The 15,309-nt window shown below is 41.9% G+C and overlaps 2 protein-coding genes across 2 annotated transcripts; one reads left to right on the top strand and one right to left on the bottom strand.

Annotated features, from left to right (window-relative positions):
- Window positions 1-2,033: 2,033 nt before the first annotated feature.
- Window positions 2,034-6,194, bottom strand: dnajb1a (DnaJ heat shock protein family (Hsp40) member B1a). Its single transcript, XM_069702978.1, has 3 exons — window positions 5,597-6,194; window positions 4,252-4,835; window positions 2,034-4,096 (listed from the first exon to the last, which is right to left on the bottom strand). The coding sequence occupies exons 1-3, from the start codon at window positions 5,805-5,807 to the stop codon at window positions 3,866-3,868; spliced, it is 1,026 nt and encodes a 341-aa protein (XP_069559079.1). The 5' UTR covers window positions 5,808-6,194; the 3' UTR covers window positions 2,034-3,865.
- A 70-nt stretch (window positions 6,195-6,264) lies between these two features.
- tecra (trans-2,3-enoyl-CoA reductase a) lies at window positions 6,265-15,295 on the top strand. Its single transcript, XM_069702976.1, has 12 exons — window positions 6,265-8,232; window positions 8,340-8,691; window positions 9,430-9,481; window positions 9,744-9,788; window positions 9,920-10,023; window positions 11,674-11,789; window positions 12,001-12,106; window positions 12,204-12,276; window positions 12,365-12,408; window positions 12,524-12,581; window positions 12,680-12,768; window positions 13,308-15,295. The coding sequence occupies exons 2-12, from the start codon at window positions 8,524-8,526 to the stop codon at window positions 13,479-13,481; spliced, it is 1,029 nt and encodes a 342-aa protein (XP_069559077.1). The 5' UTR covers window positions 6,265-8,232; window positions 8,340-8,523; the 3' UTR covers window positions 13,482-15,295.
- The last annotated feature ends 14 nt before the right edge of the window (window positions 15,296-15,309 follow it).

The raw sequence follows: 15,309 nt of genomic DNA, 5'->3' as shown, positions 1-15,309 counted from the left end.
CCACCACAAACATTTGGCATCTCAGGTGCAACATGGGAGATTGAATATCCTCTGCCTCTACACCTTTTTTTTTTTTTTTTTTTTTTTTGTACAAAAATTAATGACATTAAAGAAATATTCCCAGCAGCACTGCTCACCCTTTACAATTGTATATTTGACAAGCAACGCATTGCAGAGAGCTAAAGTTAGCGGCTGGCTCCGACATATTTTCCAAATATCTTTCAATTCCTACCAACTTCTCCAGTGGCTACTTAGCATTTGGCTACCTCATAAAAAAAAAAAAAACACACAATTTTTTTTTTTTTTTTTTTTTTTAAACAACCGGAAGCTTAATCGGTGACTGTTAATCCCTCCTTATAACGTCGCTATCTCTAAAGGTTTAGTTAGCCAGTTAGCTTCACCGTGAAAAGAAAACAAGTCTTACCGGAGCAGGAGTTGTTGTTGTTGCTTTTTTGTTGTTGTTTTTTTTTTTTTTTTTAGCTCGTCCTGTTAGCTCAGCCTGCTAACGGCGCTGTCAAGAATTAACGTTGCAGCTGCAGAGAAAGTCCCGTTATCTTTACGTCCTCCGCCCCTGGCAGCTTGACTCGGCCCGGTCAGGACGGGAGGTAATGTACGTGTGTGTGTGCGCGTGTGTGTGTGCGTGTACGTGCGTGTGTGTGTATGTGTGTGTGTGTAGAATTAGCTTTGTGGCAGGCGGCCCAGCAGGGGTGGAACGGTGATGCCTTCAGGATCCCTCGTAAAAAACAAAACCTAAATTTTTTTTTTTTTTTTTTTTTAAACTGAAGCTATTGTCAAAGTTAAAAGAAATAAGAAACAGCTCCGGATGTGAAATTTAGGCAGAGTGTTCGCTGTAATTCGTAACGTTGTTAAATGTCATTTTGTCGAGGAGCGAGAGAATTATTAGAAATCATAAGTGTGCTGTTTAACCTACATGTTTTATTAGGGTAATTACCATTATTTCAGGTGCGTTGTTATGCGTAAGTAGGTCAGGATGTGTTGTGTCTGTTTTAAAAATTTTTTTTTTAAAAAAGCCTGTGTTTGGTGTTTACAAAGTGTACACATGCTATTGTGTCTCCCGTAACGCTTGATATCGTTGATCTGACAGAAATGTTAACGATCGTGGGTACACACTCCCCCCTGGTGGCCACAGACCATAACTACAGGTATATAGCGTGTGAAAGTTTTATTTTGAAGGTTTTGACCGGAAGCGTTTGGTGACTTAACAGCGTTGTAAGTTATTCGACGCCACACAGAGTAAAAAAAAAATTACAAAAAAATAAAAAATGAATCCTTGTGGCAATTTGTATTTGTCAAGCTGTAGTCCATGTGAGGTGTATTCATAATCAATAGTATTTGCAACTCTGGATTGCAACAGCAATAATGGCAAGGCCGGTAAAATAACACCGTAGTGCATTCAATCCTTCAAAATAAAACCCGTGAAAAGGACCTACGTTGAGCACCGTGTGTATCCAAATGATTATGTGATAATCATAATAATGACACCATTAATGCGACCTGCTTGTATGAGAATACAAGAGTTGAATCCTTAGAGAGTAACTTGGAAATAGCAAAGATATCTGGAAAACTACAGGCCAGACATCAATGAAATTGAGTATAAATATTCACGGCTCCTGAGGACAAACGCTTACGTTGTGGTTGCTGTATTTCTACCTCCCGGGATTAAAATCCCCAGAGTGCCACGAACTATCAACATCTGATGTGCAGACTGACCCTTGCAATCTAAAGGTAATAATCCTTTAAGATTTGAATGACACTTTGACCTTTATTTTAGTGCTCTCAGACTTAAAATGAACAGTATGTTGTTAGTTTTGTCTAACTTTTTTTTTTTAGATTGTGCAGTACAGTAGCTGCTGTGAGGCCTTCAGGCTTATAAACTTTCTTTACTGATCTATAAAGACTAAACTGTGTTGCCTGACGTCCACTACATGAAATGGAATAAGAGGGAAAGGTTTGGGAAAAAAATGTGTTGTTAAAATGACCATAACAATTAAAACACTGTGCCAGAGCTGATGCATTATTTACCAGTTTCTTTAATGTGGAACTGCAAATCATCACAGCATAGGATTAAAAAAAAAAATCCAACCTATTATCATTTCATAAAATCTTTGTTAAAAATCAAAGCATTTTGATTCCCAACTGGAATTTTAAAACATAAACAAGAGGTAAAACAAAAATAATGCTTTTGCCTTTTTCCCTTTAAAAAAGGAAAAAAAGAAAAGAAAAAAAAAAGCTTTCAGCCAACAAACAAAAACGTTTCCAAAAATTAGAGATTACACATCTCTACATTCATGTTAAACCACATGTTTGTGTCCGTTAGAAACTAAAAACCGCAGGATGAAGCAGCAGGTCAGGACTGTCATCATGAAGTTTGTTTTTCCCTCCGACAGTCACATCAACACTAAAATGACTTTAAAATGTGCAAAATCAAGCAACTGAGCATCCATCAGCAACTCAAGTCAAACATGGCAGAGCTCAGTATTTTAGGATCCCTGCTGAACTGTGAAACGACATACTGGACGCCGTCAGATTTAAGAGAAGCCATGAAAAATCAAAAATAAATTGCAAATGCCTTTAAAACGGGGGCTCACACTTTGTTTTCACACGTTAGTCGGTAATATTTCACCTGATGCACCAGATTTGTATCATGTAGGCCGGTAAAAAAATAAACACACTCGACTTTTGACTCTATAATCTGTTAAACAGAGTTATAATAACAGATGAGGAGGAACTCGAATATCATTAATGCACGATATTTGTATAAAATATCATAAACATTTTCTGCTACAGGCTACAAATGATTTTGGTAGTTGTCAATCACACGTCAGGATACACGCATGCCCTCAGCATACTTTTAGACAGACACACATCCATATTATAATTACACAGGGACAGCTTGTTTGGCACAAAAATCTTCCAACAAATATTTCACATAATAAACTGTGTACTCCCGGATAAATATGATGTCGTAAAAGTAAACGTGTTTTTTTTGTTTGTTTTGTTTTTTATGAATTCACCGATCTGTCTTCTGCCAGCACAGAGGAACGATGTGATAGAAGTGCTTTCTCTTTCCTCAGATTGAAATTTTGCATGATGCAGCATCGCTGTGTTCCTGACAGGAGACCCGGACCGGACCTCTCGCCCAGTCTCAGCTGTCTGCTCCCCTCTAAAAAGGACAACCTGATGTATGGGTGGTTAATGTTGCATCACCGTGCGGATCATATATATGTAAGGTTACATCACTGAAACACCATCTCTTCTTGGGCATGCCCGTACACCGGTACTACGTTCAGCCTTTGAGACTACTTGGTATTTTTTTTTTTTTTTTTTCCTGGCAGGTTATTCGACTATAGCACAGAAAATGAGTGTATAAACACAGAATGTCGTGACAACACTTAAAAAAGAAAACTCTATATAACGCTGCTACTATTAATAAGGTCAGTATTGGTGCAAATATCTATGTATTCACACATGCATCAGTCCATCTGTCCTGAGGTATTGTTAAGTAGCTGGCTGCCTGTTACCTTAAAGCCCTAAATGTCTTGCTGTGAAACCAAAGCTTAACTTCCTAAATACATTTTCCTCGTGCTGCTTTTTTTTTTTTTTTTTTTTTTTAAACGCTTTCGCGTCTGTGGTTTGACTGTCTCCTTCACACACAGTGAAAAGTTCCTGGACGCTCATTAAACTGACTCCATCCTGGGTAAGAAATGCGGACTCGGTGTTAAAACTCAGCTGAGATCAAATCTGCCCTGAGCCTCAACCGTCCAGGCCAAAATGTGACGCTTCGCAGGAGACACTGGAAATGTGAACTTGTTTTCGAGGGGGTTTAGACTGAAGTCAGTTCGAGTCAGGGGGGAAGAATCTGCTTGAGTGCATCACGTGTGTTTTGTCCCAGTTTGTCAGGAAATTTAACTGTGAAGTCCAAGATCATGTCACCTCTCTTCTCGGGGCACTTGGACAGCGGCAGCCCTTCTCCAGCGATACGCTTTTTCATTCCGGGTTTGACAACGTCTCTGGAGGTCACGGTGATGGTCCGGCCGTCCAGCGTGGGAGCGTTGACTGTGCATCCACACAGCGCCTGGAAACAGATGGAGAAAGAGTGGAAAACAAGGTAATTAGACGCATAAGTCTGTGCTGTCACTGATGACTGGTTTTGATCATCGGCGACTTTAAAATTAACGAACAACAATATATATATATATTTTTTTCTTCTTTTTCTATCCTGACACTTGCCTCTCTGAGGGATATTTTGGCGGGATAGACTATATCCGAGCCCTCTCTTCTGAACACCGGGTGAGGTTTGTCTTTGACCACGAACACCACGTCTGCAGGAATGTTGGTGCGAGTTTCATCTCCCTCCCTGGGAAACGTGATTTTTGTCCCCTCCTTCCAGCCGCGTTTGATGTCGACTGTTAAAATCTTGTCTTCGTTCCGCATGGTGCAGCCGTCGGGATTCAGTCTCTTGCGGGAAATCTTCATCTTTTTTGTGCAGCCCGAGAAGACCTCCTCGAGGCTCACCTTCAGCTCGTGCACCACAGGCGGGTCCTTCTTTTTCTCGTGGGCCCTGTGAGGGCCTCCTGGGTGGGATTTGAAGGACCTGTGAAACCCGCCCATGCCGCCCATTCCTCCCATGCCGAACGCTGTGAAGGGGTCGTTGACATCCATTTCATCCTCCCCGTTGTGGGAGAAGAAGTGATCGAACGGGCTGCGGCCGCCGAAGAACTCCGCGAAGATTGCGTGAGGGTCTCCTTGGAAGGTGTAGTTGTAGCTCTGACCGCTGTGTCCTCCACCTCTGCCATCGGCCGAACCCTTCAGTCCTAATGAGGAAGATGACGTGGAAAAACATCATTATTGGCTCTTTTTTTTTTTTTTTTTTTTTTTTAAGTTTTAAACATCGGTACCGACACGAAAATGCAGTACAGACATGTCAAAGATGCTAATTAACAGCAGTGAGGCATCGCTCTGAAATTGGAGTGGACAAAAATGAAACTACAACACAGAATCTCGATTATTTTGCATGGTAATATTGTCTTAATACGCAGAAGCCAAAAAAAAAAAAAAATCTATATTTTATTATATAAATAAATACATTTGTCAGGCACATTGTCTGTCCCCCCTGCCCCCCCCCCCCCAAAAAAAAACCCTGTATTAAACTAAAGTAGGAAGTACCTATATAAAACTATATTAAAAGGTAAAAACATGTTCACCTCTCTGTAATTTACCTCAGTAACATATACATCCCCATAAAAAAGACGTAATAAGTGCACGAAAAAGAAAATGTCCATCACGTGCAAACTTGTAACGATCACACTGCTGCTCATGTTGTGGACAGTAAACATCGAAGCCGAAAGGCACAAAACTTTTGCATTTCTGAGCAGGTTAAGCCATAATTATCATCCCAGTCACAGACTGACAGGACGGGCAGTTTCCAGCAGGTTCTCCAGCTTCACCTATTGTGTGCACACACACACACACACACACACACATTCATTGTGATTAATGGTGCAGACAGATGGCAGAAACACCACCGATCCAGAATCAGAAAGGAGGGAGAGAGAGAGAGAGCAGTTTTGTTTACCTTCTTCTCCAAAGCGATCGTAGATGTCCTTTTTCTTGGCATCGCTGAGGACATCGTAGGCTTCAGCGATCTCCTTGAATTTGTCCTCGGCACCGGGATTCTTGTTCTTGTCGGGATGGTAGCGCAGGGCCTGTTTTCTGTACGCCTTTTTGATCTCATCCTCGGAGGCACCTCTGGCTATCCCTAACACTTTGTAGTAATCTTTACCCATTACAATGACCGGTCACTCCTTTTTTTATTATTATTATTATTTTTTTTTTTACACTTCATAAAAATTAAAAAAAAAACATCGTCAGAAGCTTCAGGTTTTTTTTTTTGTTGTTTTTTTTTGGTTCAGTGCCAGCGACACGTCCAGCGTGTCTCGCCGGTGGGTTCGTTCGGGTCGACGGGGCTCCTTCGCCGCCGCAGCTGCCGTCACCGCAGCGGACAACAGCAGGTTAGCTAAGCTGTCAAGGTTGTCCTGCCCGCAGATGTCCCAGTCACAACTTTCTCGCTCCGTCCGAGACGAGGAGAAAAAAAAAAAAAAAACGTCGCTTACGCTGAAAATGACAGACCGTAAAACAAAACGCGCGGTGTCCTGTAAGAAGCGTCCGTATTGCACCCGCCGCGCCGTAAACCGGTGCGAGGAAACTTCTGGAAGAAGCTGGTGCTGCTGATGCGGGTCATCGCTACCGAGCCGAGAGGATTCCCTCCCAATAACTTCCGGTTTCGCTTCAACCGACGTAGACGTCCGAAAGTGGACAGATCTATCTTTAGATTTGGGTTTTTTTTTTTTTTTTTTTTTTATGTAATCGAGTGTACAGAGCAGAAACCTATCGGGATGGAACTGGTCTTGCTTAGTTTTATGGAGTAAATGATTCGCTTTTTGGGTGAGTTTTCAGCCCTTTTAAAAAAAAAATTAAAAATTTAAAAAAAATAAAGTTTCGATTGAGTGCGCATGCGCATTGCTTTCCAAACTTTTCTGCTTTCCCGTACGCGTAGGGGTTCAACCACGGACTAGACCGACTGTAACTAAACATACGGAAGGATAAAGTTAGTAATAAATGTATTGGCTACTCTAGTGTATATGTTTATACATAGTCCTACATTTATATTCGTGACAAAATGAATTAAGAAAGTATAATTCTTTAAAATATGTAATCCTGTAATGCCATTTCGTGTGGTCTTGACTCACCTGAACTTTGTTTTTCCCCTGAATAAATGCAGCTTTTTTTTTTTTAGGGCCATTTTGAATCGTCCAGATACCTGATTATAGAGAGGGCAGAAAGAGCACTGCCTGCATATACAAGTCAAAAACGTAACTGTATGTGTAGGGTTTCTATATTGTTACATTAATCAGGACTGCAGACTCTAAAATTTGTGTAGTAAAATCAATCAACCTTTCTCAAAACGAAAAAGATGATGTGGTTATAAGATTATAAGATAATATCTTTTGTAATATTGTTGTGTTTACAGTGTACAAGTGCCATTGTTATCGGATCCACTGGATGCAATTTACAGAAAGAAAAACAAAGGCTCAGTTAAATTGATATGAATCTGTATATTAATTATTATAACAAAACAAGGTTTTATCCTCAGTGCATGCCACATAAAAAAGAAAATAGAGATTAGAATCATTTTTGGAAGAAATTAAAATGATGTATTATCAATAGAAAATACTCATTTCCACCTGAAAATGTATTAGATTACATATTTTTACATTGATCTAAGGGGGTTGTGAACCCGAAATAGACTGTGACTGTGGCAACGTAACTACCAGAGTAACAGTCCAGAGACTGTTCCTCTAAGCAAAATGATCCCAAGGGCTTCCACGTCACAGTAGATCATACGTCAGTGGGTCGGATCTCAGTGTTTACCACCGTTGAAAAGAAAAGCGGGTCCAGTTCAGCAGATATTTGAGATTGTTTTTTCCCCCCATATACTGTTGTCTTTCAGATGATCAGTAAAAGAAAGGTTTTGATTTAACTGAGGAATGTTTGAAATACAGGTCTCAAACGTGGTCTTGGAATCCATGTATGCTACTGCTGCTTGCTGCTGTCTTGTGCTGCTCCTACTTGTTTATAAATAGACCGTAGAATATAGATGTGCAGTCGGCTATGTGCAATGATGAGTTGACGCTGTGCGATGACAGCCATCTCCGATCTTCGCCCGATAGGCATTTTCTTCACCCTCCTCCCACCGCAAACCACCTTGAAGTATTTTGGAAATGATATAGCACACAAATCTTGAACCGCACAGGTCCTGAAATAAACACGTGTGCCTTTGTTGAGAATAAATACCTCACAGGTGGTCTGGAGGAGGGGAGAGATGTGTTGGCATGTGTAGTAGATCTTTCATCCTATGGATCAGGCTTTCAATGCGGCCCGTGACTGTGCAACCAAGCGAGCAGCGGAGCAGAGATGTGTCTTACAGGCCTAATGAGAGCATATTGGCATCTGTCACTGGGTAAGGCTGCATGTAGCTTCCCAAGGTTACCAAGCCAGTACAGAGCGAATCAGGCGACTTATATTTAGCTTTGCAAATGGCGCTCAATGGATTATGTCTTGGGGTTCTCCAGTTTCGTCTTCAGTGCGTTTTGCTGCATGAAAGGGGGGGGGGGGGGGGGGGTTGTGAATCATGAAGTGGCTGCTATTCAGGTGAGGAGCAAGTCTATTTCATGGTTTTAGATCAGCTCTCTTTTGACTTCTCCTCACTTTCTTTCTGGCTAAACTTCGCTCTCTCACATATGCGCTGTGGACAAAAGGGTTTGGGGTCACTTTTCCTGTCAAACTGGAGGGACATTCAGTGAGACCTAAAGAAACTCTTGAGCTGGACTGACAGTTCTCTGGGGACGAGCTGGTACGCATACCAGCAGAGGACGACCGGTGTCACTGGACATATCACAGATTCTTTCACCAGGCTGTTGAGGTTTGGGATCAAACTGTATCATGGATGTACTAGCATTAGAGGCAAAGAATGTAAATGGAGCAGATTCCGACAAGAAGTCTGCACCCAGGCCAAAACCAAAGGCCCCCAAAAAGGCCAAAAGGATTGTTTACTTTGAGGTGGAGATCGTGGATTTAAAGACTAAAGAGAAACTACTGCTGCTGGACAAGGTGAGTGTCAGCATGGCGAAAGGGTTTTTTATTACAGTCACATTTTATATTGGCCGTAATGATTTTAGAAGACTGATAGTAAAGGCGCATGTTTCTGATCGCAGCTACAATACGAAGACCTTTACAAAAGACGTAAAAAGATTTGTTTTTAGAACCTTTTGCATGCCGTAGATTTCATAGTTTAACACCTCGCAGGGCTGTTTCTTGATTTAAACCTAAAGCCTGTGATTGCTCTGCAGTGGAAGCACAATTTGTTTGAGCTCTGCCGTGTCAGCTCTTCCAGCAGATGGGCCATTTTGTAGATCATTATTCTACTTCACAGGTTGCCCGGTCAAGTGCAGCCATTATCAGTTATGCTTCTATTGAGCGAGTGTTGCAGTTAGGAGGTGAGAATTCCCTCTTCATCTGACAGGAATTTTCTGTTCCAGCTACAGCACATGCCTGTGCTGCACTTAGCCAACGGGCAAAGCAGGCAGGCGGAGTGACATGATTAGCAGCTTGTGTAAATGTGCAGAGTTGTGTCCAGACTGTGAGGGATCGTATTGCTGGTGAAAATGTAGAAATGCAAGTATGACAAATTCCAGAAGAAATGAAAACACCAGTCACGATAGTAATACAGATTACTTCTGTTGTGTTTTTAGCGCTCGGTGTAAATGTCATTGTGGCAGTCTGTAAACCAATGCTGCTGATAATAACACTATTTTAAAAAAATGTCTTATTTTTATATTTTGATTGTAGGTGGAGCCAACTGCCACTGTTTTGGATATTAAGGCTTTGTTTCACAAATCATGTAAGTTAATCATGCAGACATTCAAGGTCCCCAGAAGATGAATCCTCCTGACTTTGTTGATCCCAGAAGTACTCTTTATCGCCATCAACATGTTGACATTTTTATTTCCTTTTAAGTGAAATATTGCTTGTAGCCAAATATCTGTGAATGTAATGACATTCAACCTCTTGGAGGAGCTGTAACGTGGCTGTAGTATCTCTCTCTCTCTCTCTCTCGTTAATCAATAATCTGCCAAAAGTGAAGTTCCTCCCTATTTCAACAGACCCAAAGTGGTATCCGGCCAGACAGTCACTGCGTTTGGATGCAAGTACGTCTGTCAGCATATTTGATTTTGTCCAAGAAATTCTGCATGTATCCAGACTGATTGATAGGTGTTGTAATGATGTAATGCCATATCGTGCGGTCGTGACCCGGCTGATAGTTGTGGATGTTTCTCAGAGGCCAAGTGTCTCAGGGATGAGGAAGTTCTTCAGACACTTCCTGTGGGAACCACAGCCAGCTTTTACTTCAGTGACCTCGGACCTCAGCTCACGTGGGGAACCGTGAGTCCGCCTGTGCATGCAAACACACACACATGTTGCATGTTTTAGCCACCTGACATTAAGTCACGCATGCTTTACATTACTGTGAGCTATTTTTGGAAAGTATCTAATGAGGTGTTTTTAACTTGCCACCTTGCTCCTTTTTTTGGTTTCCTGTAAAACAAATGAACTTGCTGAGATTTGACTCTGCATATTCAGCTTTCAGTATGTTTTGGAAAAAAAAAAAAAAAAGCTGCTTGTTGCTGATTTTAAGAATGCTCCAACATTTAAGATTTGATCCCCTGAACAGATACGGAAAGTTTAAATGATTATCTTTTGGATTTGATTCAGCTCCAACAACTGTATCTCGTGAATTCATTGGTTTTAATTAGCTGACTATCAGGTGAAGAGGCTTGGTTTGCAACAACAGCCCATTCAAATATATACAAACTGCAGTTAACATGCTAAAACGTGCAAAAACCACCAACACGGTCTTTTAACATTCTTGTACTTTAAATATAAACGGACAGCCTTTCCCCCACTCAATAACTCTTGAATATAAATATCATCCCACGGTGACAGATAGAGGTGATTTGCTGTAGTCCCCTCCACTAGCCGGTCCCCTCCACTAGCCCCTCCCCTCACCTCCCCTTCCCTCCCACCTCCTGCACGGCCTGTCCTCTGTCCTAGGACATATAATCTCATGGCCCCATTTCTCCCAAAGGTGTTTATCCCCCTGACCTCTCACTTGCCTTTCTCTGCGCCTTTTTACTCACCCATGGCCACCCAGTCTCTTCATTCGCTGTCCTTACCAACCCCCAGCACCCTGCCAGGCTTCAGATTGATGCCAGTGTGTGTGTGTGTGTGTGTGGGAGGGTGGGGGGGTGGGGGGGTGTAGAGAAGCATGAAGTGCCCCGTGCAGAGAGCACCAGTAGCGGCAGGTCGGGCGCACTGAGCCAGAGCTCTGCTCAGGGTGCTGATTCAGGGATCTGTTTCAGTGTCAGCTGCGCTGCTTCACTTGATCATATCCTTTGTGAAAAGTAGGTATTACAAGCTGTCTTAGTGTCACATTTACTCGATGGGCACATGCTGAACACTATTAACGTTACACTGAATGGCAGACTGGCTGTTTTTGCTTTAAGATGGAGTTAACAAGTGAGAAGTTGTAGCCATACTGGTGTCAGTTGCAAGTTCTCCCGTTGGCTGAGGGGTTACATTGAGAAAATAGACAGAAAGATAGATAATTACTTTAATCTTCCCAATAGGGAAATTTAAATGTCCAGCAGGCCACACAGAAATCTGGATGAAAAGGCAGAAACATTGAATAAACCACAAATATAAAAAGTCCACTGTGGGTCAACAACAGGGCTAACAAAACCCCAAAAAGGATTTTTTTTTAAAAAAGCTCTACCAATCTCTAGATTAATAGATGCAAAAAATACCATAAATGGCACTAAAAAAAGGGATAAAATATTTTTCATTTCACTCGTCTGTGAATTTTCTATTCAACCCATAATGGTTAGACATGCTAATTGTAAATAATTATACTCTTTTGTGCTTTTTATTTCTTTTCTTTTTTGTGCATATTTCTTGCATTTCTTCCCATTGCATCTGGTTTACGAATAAGAAGAAAGAAAGTTGAAGGCCTTTCCGTGTCCTCACTGACTTCAGGTGTTCCTGTCAGAGTGTGCCGGCCCACTGATCATCTACTTAATGTTCTACTTCCGCCTTCCCTTCATCTACTCTCCAAAGTATGACTTCACCAGCAGCAAGAACTGGGTCGTACAGTGAGTGTCAGCTTCCTTATGCTTTCAGGCATCTGCTGTGATGTCGGCGTATCACACAATCCCAGGCTTTGCACAGATGCCCCCTGGACATGACAAACAGTTGAGAAGCATATTGCTATGTTGACACAGAGTCAGGGCCAAGTGTAGTGGACTGCAGCGGGGCTATGTCTTAATCACAGCTGAATATGTAAGTATGTGTTTCCTGTTGCAGTTTGGCCTGCGTGTGTCACTCCTTCCACTACATCAAGAGGATTCTGGAGACAATGTTTGTCCACCGTATCTCCCATGGGACCATGCCTCTCAGAAACATATTTAAGGTGACCGTGCTGCACGCTTAAAGCTTTGCACATTATATTTATTATCTCAGAAATCTGAGCCTTAGTCGAGTTATTATGGTCCCACTTTCTGTTCCAGAACTGTGGCTATTACTGGTGCACGGCAGCCTGGATGGCATACTACATTAACCACCCTCTCTACACGCCACCCTGTAAGTGCTGACTACTGCAATTCTCACTTTAGCTCATCAGTCAGAGTTGACTTCCATCTTAATCCGCTCTCCTATGACAACTCAACAGATTACGGGCAACAGCAGGTGAATACAGGTCTTTACATCTTCTTGGTAAGTTTTTAGATCAGTTAAAGTCATGTTCCGGATATTAAAAAAAAAAATGATAAAAAAAGAAATGTCCTGTTGTTATGTAGATGCTCATCTTTTGGTGGGTTTATTCCTGCAGTTCTGTCAATTAGGGAATTTTTCCATCCACGTGGCCCTTCGTAACCTCAAACCACCAGGTGAGCATGTTGTAGCAACACATATAGTCTGTTTTGTTTTGATCTTCATTTTTACAGACTGAGCAAATGTTTAATTTTGAGTTCATCAATCATTTCAGGGTCAAAAACCAAGAAGATTCCTTACCCGACGAAAAATCCCTTCACGTGGACTTTTTGGCTCGTCTCTTGTCCCAACTACACATATGAAGTAAGCTGTTACACAAATCCACACGTACACGTATTTTTTTTTTAACTGTGTTTCTATGAAAATTAAAGTCAAGGATAATGAAGAAAAAAGGTTTCTCTATTTGGTAGTGTTTTCATGTGAATGGTGAGTTTGGATTTTTCCAATTTTCCTTCCTTTTTATTTACTTACAAGAATCTGTAGCTCGTAGAAGAATGTGTAACATATGGTAAATTCAATTTGAGGGACATTTTGTCCGCCATTAGTTATCGGTTATTCCTAAAAAAAAATTTAAAAAAAATTGTGAGTCATGTTTTATATTTCTATTCATCCTCATCATTTTGACTGGTAGGCTTTTTAGTCATTTGTCCCTGCAAAGAAAGCTGCACTGTTGCTGCCATCTACTGGCTGCGTTCTTTACACGTACCCTCATTCTCAATGCACTGTGTGCGTGTGTGTGTGTGTGTGTGTGTGTGTGTGTGTGTGTGTGTGTGTGTGTGTGTGTGTGTGTGTGTGTGTGCGCGTGTGTGTGTGCGCGGCTCATGCCAACTTCTTGCTCACAGCTGGGCTCCTGGATCGGCTTCACAGTGATGACCCAGTGTGTGCCGGTGGCTTTCTTCACTCTCGTGGCCTTCATCCAGATGACTGTGTGGGCTAAAGGCAAACACCGCGGCTACTTAAAGGAGTTCAGAGATTATCCCACCCTGCGCTCCTCCATACTACCCTTCATCCTGTAGAGCCTGGCAGGGAAAACAACAGTTGCTTCCACACATCCAGCTCCTCACCGTTCGGGTCCTTTTAAAGGGCCTCTCCGTCCATTTGGATGTTAAGGAGTGTGTGATCTGAGGTTAACAGCATAGATGCGTTTTGGTCAAATGGACTCCAGGCTTTCATCCGTAACAAGAAATGACACTTCCTCTGACTGGTGAATGTAGCGCTGTCGCAGGCAAAAGAAGCTACTGAAATGCAGCAAAGTCTTACTTTAATGTTGTATGTGATCTTGAAGAGAGTATGAAACAAAAATGTCCTTTTTATTTTGCTACTTTTATGAGTTGTTAAACATTCAACGGAGAGTGCTGTTTAGTTTGATAAACAAAACAAACAAAAAAAAGCGCAATATTCTCAGCTTTTGGCAGCCTAATCAGGGCAGTTTTCCACAGAACTGGGAGACCAAGAGGTTCTCATCTGCATTGTCAAACTAGTATGCAGCCTGGAGCTGACAGCTTTGTGGCGTCATGAAGCTCATGCAGTATATTCTACTGATCTGACCTTTGCTCTGCAGTAGCGCTATTAGAAAGTTTATTCGCTGCTATTCCGTTTCCGTTAAATGTGCCTTTCACTCAACGCTGCATTGACCGAACCTAAATATTAAATGTGGAACTTTGATGTTATTTAAAATAATACTCCAGCAACTGTTGAGTGAGGGGATCCTCCAGTGTTGTGCAGGAATTTTATGTGCGGTGGAAAAAAGTTTGTTTACAATATTTCAGTCACTGAACCAGTGAAACAGTTGCTCTTTTGTGAACTCCGGGGGGGGGTGGGGTGTAATAAAACAAATAAATAAAGACAGAAACATGAGCTTTATTTGCGTCTCTGGAAGAAGTTTGTTTGTTACAGGTAAAAAGGGCACGTAGACTACATATTACATGGAATGTTACAATTCAAGTGGCTGGCTTTGTTCGAAACACAAAGCGAGAACAGACAAATCAGAAATGGATGACAACAGTAAAATATTGCATATCATCAAGATGTCTGCTCTGTAAACAGACGCTGGGCAGCTGTGTGGAATTTAGAGCAATATATTCATTATTACAGTAACATTGCTATCGAGTTTATTACTTTAGTCTGCTTGTGCATAACAGCACATTTTTTTTATTAGGCTGCACATTTCCTGGTCATATCTTTCTGCAATTGTCCCCCCCACCCAAAAAAAAAAAATAAAAATTGAATATTGTTGGACCACAGTCATTTTCAATTAAGACAGAACGAGAAGAAAACATCAGGTAGTAGAATATCAGATTGGTTATATCTCAGTCTTATGAAGACCCTGAAGACATAATCCAACTCAGCAGCTATCGGTGGCATGATGAGTCAGGAATCAAGACTCCGTTTACTTTCGATGCAGATATGTAGATCGTCTGACTCCCCCAGCACTTTGATGGCTTTTCAATCAACTCATCGCGTCGAGGAAAACGCACAGCCGTTGCGCTTCGTGTTTTGTCCGCGACTCGGACGCAGCGAGGACACCCAAAAACTGCGACGACGCTGTGGCCGCAGCAACATGAGGTCCACTTGGCGCAAATCCTCTTTCACTGGCCGCATCATCCAATGTTTCGCTATCGCGGCGCTTTAAAAAAAAGTTAAAAAAAAACAACAACAACCCACTCGGAATGTAGCGGTCTGTCGCCTCCACATCGGGGCCACACGGGTGAAATGAAAGCCATTTGAAAACCAAAAGACCAAAATGAGAGGTAGGATGACTTGTCTTTCGGTTTCTGGTCATTCTCACAGTAAAGTGAATTCCACTGCAGCTTCTTCCCCCCCCCCCCACCCCGCCCCCGTCCC

This window comes from Brachyistius frenatus, unplaced genomic scaffold (assembly GCF_029030835.1).
Source record: "Brachyistius frenatus isolate BFR_SWC_R1_liver_20210118 unplaced genomic scaffold, ASM2903083v1 Contig_43, whole genome shotgun sequence".
Lineage (NCBI taxonomy): Eukaryota > Metazoa > Chordata > Actinopteri > Embiotocidae > Brachyistius > Brachyistius frenatus.
Note: the sequence above shows the minus strand (reverse complement) of the source record. Positions and strands in the feature narration are given on the sequence as shown.